Source organism: Marmota marmota, unplaced genomic scaffold (genome assembly GCF_001458135.2).
Source record: "Marmota marmota marmota unplaced genomic scaffold, marMar, whole genome shotgun sequence".
Classification (NCBI taxonomy): Eukaryota; Metazoa; Chordata; class Mammalia; order Rodentia; family Sciuridae; genus Marmota; species Marmota marmota.
Genome location: NW_025999900.1, coordinates 57,308,558 through 57,322,497, shown reverse-complemented (window position 1 = coordinate 57,322,497; position 13,940 = coordinate 57,308,558). Strand labels below are relative to the sequence as shown.

The 13,940-nt window shown below is 49.9% G+C and overlaps 1 protein-coding gene across 3 annotated transcripts in view; it reads right to left on the bottom strand.

The window, feature by feature from the left end:
* Window positions 1-721: 721 nt before the first annotated feature.
* The window catches only part of Slc24a4 (solute carrier family 24 member 4), a 127,057-nt gene continuing 113,838 nt past the window's right edge, over window positions 722-13,940 (bottom strand). For all 3 annotated transcript variants that reach the window (XM_015494886.2, XM_015494896.2, XM_048799220.1), the window contains 4 exons: window positions 13,537-13,651; window positions 10,643-10,755; window positions 7,988-8,053; window positions 722-6,872 (listed from right to left, as the gene is read on the bottom strand). In XM_015494886.2, coding sequence (XP_015350372.1) covers window positions 6,720-6,872; window positions 7,988-8,053; window positions 10,643-10,755; window positions 13,537-13,651 — 447 coding nt within the window. In that variant the 3' untranslated portion in view covers window positions 722-6,719. The remainder of the gene's footprint in view (window positions 6,873-7,987; window positions 8,054-10,642; window positions 10,756-13,536; window positions 13,652-13,940) is intronic.

The following is a 13,940-nucleotide window of genomic DNA, read 5'->3' as shown; positions in this document are numbered from 1 at the left end:
TTCTGGTCACAGTGATGAAAAGCTAACACCATCAACTACGATGAAATAAAATAACTAGGGAAACGCAACAAAAATCAATTTCCAATAAGATTACTCATTAAATTGCCATCAATGTGTATATTCTCCCTCAATTTCTGTATCTGTCTCACTGCAGATGGAGCTTGGGAACCAGCTCGAGTGGCAAGATCACACTGAGGAGGACCAAACTACCTTCTCACCACTCGGCATGGACTGGCTGCATCCTGGGAACTTGCTAGAACTGCAGTGCCTGGGGTCCCACCCTCTCCTGCTGACCCAGAGTCTGCTTTTTCACAAGATGACCAAGCGATTCACAGGTGTGCTAAGGTGTTTGGTGGCAGCCAGGGTGGGTGGACCACAGGATGAAGGAATTAGCCAGAACTTCCATCTCCCAGACTCCATCTCCCACCACACAAGAGCAGAAGACAGAAACCGTCTTCCTGAGGAACAGGACTGCCTACATAATTTACAGAGCCCAGTGCAAAATGTGAACGTGGGACCCCTTTCTAAAAGGTCTTAAGAATTTCAAGATGGCGACACAAGCAAGTGGGGGCCCTTCTGACGGGGGTACAAGGGACCACAGGTCCCATGTTCATGGAGCTGGCGAGGTAAGAAAGGTCATTCTGGGCCCGATCATGCTAGCCAGATACATCATTTGCTTTATTCATTTCCAACCATTGTAATTAAAAGCTCCAACTTCTCATCCTTTTTGACGTTTATTTTTTTTCTCCATATGCAAATAAAAATGGTTTTCAATGGCTCTTATTCCAGTGTAATTCTTTCAAAAAATACAAATATGTAGGTCTATGAAAACATGAATAGAAGTTCTGTGTAGGGAAAGACAATTTGTGGTCACTTATTTTATTGACAGTGTACAGACTTTTGATATATTGCATTACAATACTGACCGCCAGATTTCTCATAAAGGTTCAGTTTGTATTTACTCTAGATTTTTCTTTACAACAAAAGTAAACTCATGCCAGTGTTTAGGAACCAAGAATGTCAATTCATTCAAATTTAATGACAGTTTTATTAAACTAAGAATTTCATGTCACAGAGCATTCACAGTGCAGGAGGTCACAGTTATTGAAAAAATAAATAGCGGCATAAATATATTTATTATTTACAACTTTCCAACCCATTGCTCCTGCTCTGAGAGAATGAACAAATATAAGGGTGCAGCCCAGCGCGCTCAAAGTGTCTCGTGGGGGACCCAGGCCATGTGTGGCCTGCCCTAGATGTTCTTGGTTTGCGCTGTTTTTTAACAAGGTCCTTTCAGGACCCAAGACAACCCTGATCACCTGCTACTTGGTAAGTCAAGGTGGGCCCTAGGAAGATCCAAATACCTGGGGGAAGCCATGCCCAGCCCGCCTCTTGGCATCTCGTAGTGCCTGGCCTCTGCACGCTGGGTCCTTGCCTTGGTGATCCTGCATCTGCCCACGGGCCTGGCCCCAAGTGGCCAGCAGCCTTCCTCCTCTCTAGGGAATCAAAGCTCCCTTTGTGCACAGACACCAGCAGCTACTCCCAGCTGGAAGGGAGGTCCAGGCAGAGGGCACCCTGCCAGGGAGCTAGTGCTCTGAGCTGGAGACTTGGCCTCCTAGACTAGCAGCCACCCACAGGGATCCCCAAAGAAGCTCAGCCACATCTCTGTTTGCTGGGTCCCCAAATTCCCTGGTACAAGCCTTGGGCAGTGTGGACAGTGTGGTCACAGAGTCTACAGCTCAGAGGGTCAGGGATGGAAGGTGAGACAGGATGCCCAGTGGTCAGGAAAAAAAAACCCTAGGAAATTTTATTTGGAAAAACAGAAAAGCCTTGAATTTTCAGGGGGAGGAGAGGCCTCCTCCTGTTAAAAGGGGACCACGTGTCCCCTGGGGGATTCCCCTGGAGTGCTGGCAGGAGGGCTCTGCTGTCTGGGTCCCTCCCTCTGGGCACAAAGGCTGGTCATACCAAGCCCTGCCTCTAGAAACCAAAAGCTGCACGTTCCTCTGGTAGCTTTAAAATGTTGTTTTCCAGGGACGGGGTGGGGAGGGCACATACTCCCCCCAGAATCAACAAGTTTGTTGGCCTTATAAATGGAAAAGTCCCAACCACCCAGGTGCATAAGGAACAGCTGCTTGAATTCTGGCAACACTGTGGGATAGGTGTGGATTATGCTGGAATTTGTCACCGGGCTTTTAACGAAGGAGTAGCCAATCCTCAGCCCCGAAAATCCAATGGCTGGAACAACCACACGGTTGAGGCCCTGCCCTTCAGAGATGCTTCTTGGAGGCTACAGGGATTGGAAGAGGGTGGGATTTCAGGTGGACACGAGGCGGGATGAAGATTCACAACTTGGACAACTGGATACTGACTCTGTAAGAGTGGACACAACGTCCTAGAAGCACGAAGGTCAAAGAGGACACAAAGCAGGGCCACTAGTCCCTACCAGTGTGTGCCTAGGACGTATGAGGGCTTGGCAGCAATGAGTAGAACCTGCAAGCCATCTGTGATGGAAAAGTTAGGATTTAAAAAAATCTCCATAGAAGAATCAAAGCTTGGATACCACTCAGCTGGCTTCCTGGGAAAGACTGCTCCACCTGGGGTCGAGAGGGCATCCCTCCTGATCTCACGCGGCACCCACTTGCTGGAGCTGGGCAGCCCTGTGACAAGCCCCATGTCCACCCGCTAGCTAGCTGCCAGGTTCCAGGTGAAGTATGAAGCTAGCGTCCAGTTTCAGGTTTCTTTATTAACAAGCAACTGCAACAATCTAAGTGGAAATGCCTTTTTAAAATCTGCACCCGCGGAATGGGCCCTGCGGGGAAGAGTCCTTTGCATGAGGCCAAGGTTCCCGTGACAGGACCTGGCAGGAGGCCGCGGACCCTGGTTCTCCACCTTGTAGATCTGGACGGTGAAAGACCCTCCCTCTCGTTCCCACACAACTGACACAGTGGGGCATAGTTACCCAGAGAACAGGAAGGCCCCTGCCCCACGGCTGGTAGGCCTCACGCTCCAGGGGCTCATGTGAGGAGCCGCAGAGACCAGAAACCCCGGGAGGGAGCACTCTCGCCTGGCGAGGGCTCGGATGCTCTTTGGGCGAGTCCATATGGAGAGGGCAGTGGGTCCAAGGAGTGTGGGGATGAGGGACCTCCTGCCACCCAAGAGCTAACCAGAGAGCATTTCCAGGAATTTCTAGAAGTTTCTAAGGACACGACGTGGCAACAGGGCTGCTCCAGACAGGGACCACAGGCATCCCAGATGCATCTGCTCCCTGCTAGTGCTGGGCTTCTCTCCCACTTTCCCCAGAAGCAATGAGCTGACCCTCTCCCTGTCCTTCTGGCCTTCTCTGTCCCCATCTTGAGGAGAGGGAGGGGCCTTGGGGTTCCAGGAGGAGGAAGGCCAAGAGGAAAGGCAGGTGTGGGGCCAAGATGCCACCTGCGCCCTTCCCGAGTTCCTGCCTGCTGGGGAGTCCAGGGTTCTCTGAAGGGTGGGCTGCTGCAGCGTTTGAGCTTGCAAATCCTTGTGTCCAGGAAGAGAAGGTCGGAAAAACCTAGACCCCGGGCAGCCCAGGCTGGGGCTTTTGGTCCCTGTCTTCAGGACTGTGCTTGGGTGGTGTGCAAACCCTGGTGAGGGCTCGGGGAAGGTGAGTGCCTATTGGCTGCTTGGGTCTGTAAAGGCAGGGGTGAAAGGCAAAAGCCAGGAAGAGCCCTCACAGGTGGGGAAGGGAATGACCAGGCGCAGACACACACCTGTAGTCAGGTGTGTGCACAGGTGCTGGCAGGTGACAGGGAGAAGCAGAGGCCAACAGACTCCAGACCGTGTTATAGGAAGGACTGGGTAAGCAACAGGGCCACACTGACTGTCCGCAGTGCCCTTAACCTTCCGTCTCTCACAGCTGCTGACCCAGAACCTTCCTTCAGGGTCAGGTTCCCAAGACACTTCACACTGTCCACCCTAATCCTTGGGCCAGTAAGGACAAATTCCAGACCAGAAGCAGGAATCACCTGCCCCTGCTTCTATAGACACTTTCTACCTGAGTACATGGTTCCTTTTGCTTTTCTGCCCCCCAGAGAAGAGCTTAATGTATTTTTTGTCTATTTTGTAGCAGAAATAATTACCCCATGCTAATTAGCTTTGGAGATAAAAATAAAGGGAGTGATCCGGCATGGGCTAAAAGCGTAAGTTAAAAAAGGAAGACCTAAATCATCAAGCAACTCTTAAACTTGTGATGGAAATATATATAGTTAAAAACAGAGAATTTTTCACCTACACTGTTCATAAAGTATTCTAGGTTTCATAAATGCATAGAGCCTTTTAAGGACATTACGTTGGCACATTAAAGTCCAAAGAACAATAGCTAAGAGGAGCATACTACATATTAAAAACATAACTTCATAGTCTCTAGCTGCAGCTGTAGTCGACTTTATAACCTCAAATGGATTCTGCAGAGAGGAGGGCTATTAGGATATATTCTCTGAAAGTTACACAGGGACTCAGTGAATTGAAACCCAGCAGGGACATCTTCAGGGACCACCCTGGTCCTTGTCATATCTAAAAATGATTTTTAGTCTTTTTCAGAAAAAGAAAAAAGACTTCAGATAAGAACAGATCTTAGGAGATGATCTGGGGAATCCAGGAGTCAGTTAAATATTTGATGAGGTTTTGACTTAAACAAAAAGAACCAACCACAAGTGCAAACTCACGCCCATGCCTGCTGCCCCAGGCTGGCCAACCCACATGCACTGGCTCAGCTGGGGCGGGGCAGTGGGGTGGCGCTTGGACAAGCATGCTACCGTTGGCCACTAAACTAGATCACTTGACCTGCCCAAGACTAAATGAATATGTGGGAAAAACTATCCCTGCGTGTGTGTGTGTGTGTGTGTGTGTGTTTTGAACTAAGCTATTCAGACCCAGAGTGGTCCCCAGTGGCTCTGAAACCTCTTGCAGCTAAGTTTCTACTGCTGCATGGGCTCCCTCCCATCCGGCTTAGCCAATTTTTTAGGAAAATCCTTTTTTCTCGATTTGAAGGCCCCTGAGCCCAGGCTCTGGGTAGAGAAACAGAAAGAGAAGCATTGATATGGTGTCACTCTAATACTGATGTGAGTCCTGGATGGAAACTGGTGCCGGGAGCCAAGTCCCACCACAGGGTCATGCTTAAGGGAACTTGGGGACGCAGGCTTGAACACTTCCTCCTTTTGGAATTCCAGAGGCCTCACAGAGCATAGTCACAAATTCCAACGTGGGTCATGAGCTTGGTGTCTCAGGAGGGGGTTAGCTACTGGAGTTAAACTCATTGCCAAGTTTAAAGCGATTTCTGGTGAATCACTAAAAACCTTTCCTCTGACATCGACAGGGGTGGCTCCCACATCTTCTCCCGTGCAAAATATCTCAATATTAAAAGTGCATCAGATCCGGTAGACTTTTGCGATAGAAACGTTAAAAAAATAAAAGAACACTCTCTATAGAAAATTAATTTGTGCTTGCTTTTGAGAACCCAGGAAAGGTTTGTGTTCATAAATCTTTTCAATATACATTTTAGAGCAGTTGAACATGGTTCCATGCTTCTCTATTTTTAATCAGTCTCCTATCCCCGGCCTTTCATATGTAGTAAACTATGAGTTTCAAGAAAATTAGCTCTAAAAATTTCCAAGATATGTTTTTCAGACTTGCCTCTAGCTAACCAGAGAGCAATTCATGGTTTTTAAGGAAATCTCTCTTTCTTGTCACTAAAACCATCAGTTATGGAATTGGCTGGGCATATAAACAACTGAGTCTTTCCACAGGGGGGTTATGAAGCTAAAACATTAAAGAAATGACAAACCTGGACAGACAGTGCATTGCCTCACACAGAAGGTCTGGAATGTCGAGCAGTGAACTGCAGTCCTCACTGTGTCTCTGAGTTAGCACCTGTTTCCACGTTGGTCCTTCACCTTTTTCTATATTCCAAACCAAACATCTCCACGTCAATGCAAGACAAGACACAGAGGTTTCATTTTTGTACAGGGGTGACCTTTTGGGGTCCCCATCATGATCTTTTAGTGTGGAATGATATTTTTCAAGTATGATGATCTGTCGGATGTTTTATTTTTAAATATTTCATTGCTCATTCTCTGCATCAATAAAAAGGATAAGAGTATTTGCGTTTCTCTCTTCTGCTGTGAAAGAAATGTTGCCATTCTTCTAATTTTTCCAGAAAAAGGAGTGGAATGTCTGCTGTCATGGTCTCCAACCCCAGCAGGGTGACGCCTTGCCTCTTCCAAACCGTGAGTGCTTCCGGCAGAAGTCAGAGGCTCCTGGGGACACATGTTGCCTGAGGACCTCACTCCTCTGGCCCCGAGCTGACACTACAGAGTGGCACTTTTGTTTTGCACTTGCCCAGGGAGACCTCGTGGGCACCGACCGCCTCGTTTCTGAGCCTGCCCATGGAGGAGAAAGACAAGCTGCATGCAGAAGTGTGCAAGAGATGGGACACTCCATGTCCCCGCGGCTGGCAGCTCAGGGGCCTGTGGAGCTGCTTAACTCAGGACCCTGCCTTGGGGGCTGACTCCAAGGAGCAGGCCAGCAGCCTGGGCTGGGACCAGGCAAAGACCACGATGGCCCTTCCTTCCAGCTCATGAAAGGACAGATGGTGGTGGCTGAGGCAGGAGGGACCTGTGGCGGGGGAGGGAGAGAGAAGGATGCCAGTGTGGTGGGCGGCCAGGACGGCGCGGGGTGGTGGCTCAGCTCTAATCGTCTTCTCGGCACATGGGCAGGTTGACGAAGGTGAAGACGTTAAACTCTATCATTATGGAGAAGCACAGGAAGATGGCGTAGAGAACCAGCACGTAGATGCCCAGCTTCCGATCCAGCCGCCATTTGTTGAGGTGGATGCCGAGGACCTGGGGGGACAGAGTGTAAGAGTTGGGCTTGGGGAAGAGGGACACAGAAGGCGTTTTTTACCAAAACGTAACGTGTAAGTCACAAACCTTGGAGCTGCAGAACGGAGACAAGGGCAAATGGTCCCCGATGGGCTTCTCCTTGGTTTCACCAGAAACAGCCCTGAGTATAGCCCTGTCCCATGCCGGGGAGAGTCGACGGCCCAGTCCTGCTGACTCCAAGATACCCAGCAGCCACCCTCGGGGCACTCACCTCCCCAGGCAGGGCCACCTCCTCAGGTGCACAAGTCCCCCAGCCCAGGCCTTGTGGAGAGACAAGCAGGTCTTTATCTTGGCCTCAGAACGTGGCCTGTCTTTCTTCCTTGACATATTTCCCAAGGCTCCCAAGGTCCCCATTCTTGGCAAACTGCAGTCTGGGGCATCCCTTTCTGTGTGTGTGTGTGTGTGTGTGTGTCCCTCCACTGCATTTGGGGGGGTGGGGCATGCTTCCCCCCACTGTCTTCCTCTGATGACTGAATCAAGGCTTCCGAGGGCTGGACCGGTTACCTCTGCAGAGCACACAGCTCTGTAAATCAGACCAACCTGGTTTGAATCTTAGATTTGCTGTTTCCTTAGTCTGTGACCTGGGGCCAATTACTTACCCCCCGAGCCTCGATTTCTTCTGCAAAATGGGAATGATACCTGCACTACCCTCATCAGGGAGCAGCAAGGATCAGAGAAGTAAAGTGCTCAGCTCAGGCCTAGGCACATGCAGTAGGGAAGCCTTGACTGCCAAGTGTCATCCTGAGGCCTGCCACACCCCCTCCTGTCAGCTCAGATGGGAAGAATTTCTGTCCCCTGGCACTAGAGAGGGCACTGGACAAGGCAGCAAGAAGAAAGGAAATGCAATTCACTTCCCCTGTGATATCTCATCTGCTCAGGAAAGTGCTTAGTAGAGTTGGTCGATGCTCTTGGGAAAAACTGGGTTTGGAGTACATGTGGGTGTACACCTTTGTTCCACTTTGTCTTATGCCAGAGGCAGGGGACAAGGAGGTGTTTGGAGTCTTGCAAGTGACGAGGCAGAAGCAGATGAAATGAGGCCTGCGTGAGGCTTCTCTTTTAGAATTATAAACACTCACGGTGAGCGCGACGGAGCCCAGCAGCAGCACCACAGAATAGACCAGACCCCGGCTGTTGATCTTGACCTGGAAAAGCAAACACAGGGGCCCTGAGCCTCTTGGCTGCGTGACCAATCCACTGTGAATGCCCAGCGCGCTCAGGCTTATTCACTCCCTGCTCAGGAGAACACAGGGTCCTCGGGTAAGCGCATGGCCAGGGGTCTGGACAATGTGGGTTCAACCTGGACTCTGCTCTCTGAGGAAGGGGCCTGGGAGGGGGACGGGCTGAGATAAGAGGTGGAAGCATGAATAGCCCTCGGCAAACATGGGCTCCCTTACTGAGACCCCCCCCACCCCAGTCTGTTCTGTCAAAGAAGTGTGTGCCCCATTCATGATAAAAACACTTAAAGACACGAGGAATGGAAGGAACCCACCTCAACATCATAAAGGCCATACGTGAAAAACCCAAAGCCAACCTCGTAGTAAATGGGAAGAACTGAAAACATCTCCTTTAAAACCCGGGACAAGACAAGGACGTCCACTCCCACCCTCCTGGGTAACATAGTGCTGGAGAGTCTAGCCAGAACAATTAGGCAAGAGAGGGAAATAAGAGGGATAAAAATAGGAAAGGAAGAAGTCAAATAATCACTGTTTGCAGATGATGGGATCCTATACCTAGAAGATCCAAAAAAACTCTACTAAAAGACGGCTTGAGCTAATAAGCAATTTGGCAAAGTAGTGGGTCAATAACCAACATACAAAAATCAGTAGCTTTCCTATGTATCAACAATGAAGCTTCCAAGAAAGAAATCAGGAAATCAATTCCATCCACAATAGCCTCAAAAAAAAAAAAAAAAAAGAAAGAATAAATCTAACCATGGAGGTGAAAAGCCTCAACAATGAAAACTATAGAACACTGAAGAAGGGAATTGGGGAAGACCTCAGAAGATAGAGAGGCCTCCCATGTTCCTGGATAGGCAGGATTAATGTTGTTAAACATCATTACCACCAAACGCAATATACAGATTCAATGCTCCCCACAAAATACCAATGGCAATCTTCACAAAATAAGAAAAAATGGTCCTAAAATTCATTTGGAAGAATAAAAGACCCAGAATAGCCAAAGCAATTCTAAGCCCAAAAAGCAACCCTGGAGGCATCACAATACCTGACTTCAAATTATTCTACAGAGCCATAGCAACAAAAGCTGCATGGCCCTGGCCCAGAAACAGACACACAACCAATGGTACAGAAGAGAATACACAGGGCAAACCCACAGATCTACAGTCGTCTGATCCTTGACAACGGTGCCAAAAACACACCCTGGAGAAAAGACAGCCTTTTCAACAAATGAGGCTGGGAAAACTGGTTATCCACATGTAGAAGAATGAAACTAGACCCTGTCTCTCACCCTGCACAAAAGTCAACTCAAAATGGATCAAAGGCCTAGGAATTAGATCAGCAATTATGCAGCTCCTAGAAGAAAAGTAGGGTCAACGCTCCAGCACATGGGCACGGGCAACAATTTTCTCAATAGGATCCCTGAAGCTCAGGAAATAAGTTGATTAATGGGACAGCATCAGATTAAAGAGCTTCTGCACAGGAAAGGAAACAGGAATGTGAAGGGAGAACCTACAGAGGGGGCGAAAGTCTTTGCTAGCTACTCTTCTGACAGAGGATCAATATCTAGAATATGTGAAGAACTCAAAACGATTTACACCAAAAAGTCAAACCACTCAATTACTAAATGGGCAAATGAATTAAACAGGCACTTCTCAAAAGAAGAAATACAAATGGCCAACAAATATATGAAAAAATATCCAACATCATTAGCAATTAGGGAAATGCAAATCAAGACTACACTGAGATCTCATCTCACACCAGTCAGGCGGCAGTCAGCAAGAACACAAACAATAATAAATGCTGGGGAGGATATGGAGAAAATGGAACACTTTAACACTGTTGTTGGGACGTAAAATCCTATTAGGACAACCACTATGGAAATCAGTATGGAGTTTCCTCAAAAGACTAGGCATGGAACCACCATATGACCCAGCTGTACCACGCCTCAGTATTTATCCTAAAGAATTAGAATCATCTTACTACAGTGATACACGCACATCCACGTTCACAGCAGCATGATTCATAATAGCCAACTAGGGACCAGCCTAGGGGTCCATCCACAGGTGAATGGATAAAGAAAATGGACTCTTACTCAGCCATAAAGAAAAAGAAATATGCCCATTTGTAGGAAAATCGATGGAACTGGAGTCCATTATGTTAAATAAAATAAGTCAAACTCAGAAGGTTAAAGATGGAATGTTTTCTCTCCTATGTGGAAGCTGGAGAGGAAAAAGGAAAAGAAAGTTGGGGGTGGTGGGGATCTCCCGCAAATCAGGGAGAGATCAGTAGAGGAAAGGAACCAGGGGGTGGGAAGAAGGGAGGGAGGGGAGAGGGCTGGGGAGGGATATGAGCCTGATCATGTTGCTATTTTGCATGCAAGTATGAGTATGGAACAACAAATCCCATTCCTACATACAATTAAAGCGCACCAATAGAACATACGTGAAGAAAAAAGAAGGTGGGTGCCAAGGTGCCAAGGATGGAGGCAGGCACATCTCCTAAACCCTGGGCTAAGTGCACCCACCTGTTTCCTTGGGCACTGGGGGGACTTACCGTGGATCCATAACTAATGACCATGGTCTGCAGGCCCCATGGGATGCCGAGCCCCACCAGGATGTCGAACACATTGCTTCCTATGGTGTTGGACACCGCCATGTCGCCAAGGCCTGGGGACCACCAACACATTTCTGTCATCAAGAGCAGGTCTCTGGAAACCTGTGTTCTTTCTCACAACTGTCCTCTCAGTGCTATTCCTTAGAAAGGAATCCCCTCCTCATGGACCCTACTTTCCTAAGACCTTTCTTGTGAGGTTTAAGATCTCCTCCCTTCAAAAAATTTAAAAGACCCTGTTACGGGTTGAATCGTGGCCCTCAGACTCACTTGTTGATGTCGTAACCCCCAGTTCTCCAGGGTGGTACCTTACTGGAGGCAGGGCCTCTGACAAGGTGAGAGGTTAAGATGAGGTCATTAGGGTGAGCCCTAATCCAATGTGACTGGGAGGACCTTGGACACAGACAGCACACAGGGAGAAAGGTACTGAGGAGGAAGACAGCCCAGGAGGTCAGGACAGGGGCTTGGGCGGGATTCTCCCTGCCTCAGAATCAACCTTGCCCACACCTTGACCTTGAACTCTGACCTTCAGCTGACATTCTCTGAGGACCCACCATGAGCTCTGCCTCACTTAATGCTCCAGTTGTGCTGGGGAGTTGGGAACAAGATCATTCTCATGGGGCCGATGATGAAGGGCACGGTGTGAGTGGCCAGTTGTCAGGACGCCTGGTCCGGCACCCTTTATAACAAACCATCAGGGTCCTGCTTGTGGCCCAGGCAAAGGTACCCTGGCCTTGGCCAGGATCACAGGGCATCAGATCTCATGCCTTGGTCGTTCCTAAAGGGTAAACTTTCTCCAAACAGAACAGAAGCATCTCAGAGACTGGGGGCCATGCCCACTGTCCAGTCTCATACCAGCTACACCAGCTGAGGGGCTCAATCTCTTGAGGGGGATTAAAGTGCAGAGAGCAAATTTATAAATAAGACTCATGCTGGCTGAAGTCCGTTCTAACTTCCCATTCAGCCCTAATTTGACACACACAAAGGTCTGCAGGATGAGCAAGCCTGGCTCACGGTACCTATGCCATGACACTGCTTGGTGGCTGGGCAGCCCGGCAGCTCTGACCAACATCTGGGCGAGGGCCCACCCCCTCCCATCCTGGCTGCTGTCATCTGCTGACTCCTGCACACGAGGCCCCCCAAGGTCTGCAGGGCTGGGCGGACGCTCCTGCTCCTTCCTGCCAGGCGCTGTTCCGAGTGACCTCAGTGTCTTGGCGGCTTAGTCCTGTGAGAGGCCGCAGCTCTGGGAACCTGGCCTCCCAGGATCCTAGTCTGGCAAAACTCAGGAACACACAGGACTGTTCTGGACCAGCGGCTGGTGCCTGGTGAGGACACGGGGCTCGCCAGACAGGGAGGGAGGAGAAAAGGTGCGGGAGTTTGGAGAGGAGACAGGTGCTCCTCAGGGTTGCTGGAGTCCTCACACTACGCAGCATCTGTGGCATCTGGTGTGACTCCTCGAGGACTCTTAGGGCCGTGACTCAACCTTGATGAGCACCAAATCACCCGGGGGTGGAGGGAGGTTTTGTTAACACGCAGATCCGGTTTGGTGGGACTGGGGCAGGGCCCAGAGGCCCATTTCTCCCAGGCTTCCAGGTCGATGTCAGTGGACCACACTTGAGCTGGGAGCCTGCAGGGAGCTCAGGGTGCAGAACTCCCCTTCAAAGCATGCTGCTGGTCTTCTGCGTGGCGCAGCAGACTCTGAACACGGTTTCTTACGCCCTTCGCTGTTGAGAAGCTACCTAATCTTACCATGCCGGTGGGATTCTGTCAATCACAGCAATTCTGTCACCCTTATGACAATGATGCACCCCAGTCTGGGTCTCAGGCTCCCTGCTTTTCTGTACGCCTTCAGTTCATCATAGCCACTCTGTGATGGTGTCCTTCCTCAGACCACCACAGGTGGGCCAAGGAGACCATCTGTCCCTTGTTCTAAAAGGAGACCTGCAGTGACTTCCCTGGGACCCCCACTCAAACCCTGAAGTTTCTCACATCATGACCCCGCCCCCCCACAGCCTGAACCCGAGGGCCAGTCACTTAAACTGAGGTCTCTTGCCGTCTTGACCTCCCACTGAGTCCACCGGATCAACCTGGAAGTCTACTCTGAGAGGCCCGCTCACTGGCAGAAAAGGAGCCGTAGAGAAAGGCGGGACTTTGGACGGCTCTTAGGTTCTGCCCTCAGAGCCCGCACAGCAGCCCTTCTCCTGCGCCACGTGGCCGCTCAGCAGGCTCACAAGGAGACCACTGGGGCAAAACACTCTGTCTTCTAAAGCCAGAAGATGAAGAGGATGCTCATTTTCCCTTCCTGGCCCTGGGACACGGCTCCTGTCAGCTTGCTGGCTGTGTGGAGTCTCACTTTGGAGGCTGGAGGTCACAAGATAGATTCTTCTTTTGGGGAGGGTACTGGGGATTGAACTCAGGGGTACTCAACCACTGAGCCACATCCCCAACCCTATTTTGTATTTTATTTAGAGAGAGGGTCTCACTGAGTTGCTTAGCATCTCACTTTTGCTGAGGCTGGCTTTGAACTCACAATTCTCCTGCCTCAGCCTCCCAAGCTGCAGGGATCACGGGCGTGTGCTACTGGGCCTGGCTTAGATTCTTTTTATGACAACCACTAGAGTGAATGCTTCTAAACACCTCCAGAAGCTCATCATGGGACCTGCTCTCCCCATGGATGGCATCTAATATGTGATGCTTCCGGATGTGACCATCTCCCTTGTACTAGGACTGGACAGCTGCCACCCTCAGAGCCACACCTGGCCAACTACACTTGGGCAGGAAGACGAGGGGGCCGCAAGGCACTGCTGATGGCTGCCGGGACCAGACTCAACCCATACCTTGTCTGGCCACGATCAAGCTGGCCATGCAGTCGGGGACACTGGTGCCTGCGGCCAGGAAGGTGATGCCCATGATGACGTCGGGGATCCCCAGGGTGTATCCGATGATGGTCACCTGCAGGAGAGGCAGGAGTGAGCCCGCCTGACACCCCCGGAACCGTCCCCACCCTGTGCGCTTTTAGCTTGAACATGAGGTTGCTGTCATGGAGGGGAAAATCTGGAATATGGTTCAGTTTTAAAAGTATCTCTTGAGTGTGCTTTTTTCCCTGATTGAACAAGTACTACGTCTCAAAACATTTACAAGATAAAATACAATGACCTCCCATTTCTTAAGACCCCAGACAGCCACTGCTCAGCTGTTAGGACAGCCGTGGGCCTCAAACTTGAGCATTCAGGAAAACCCT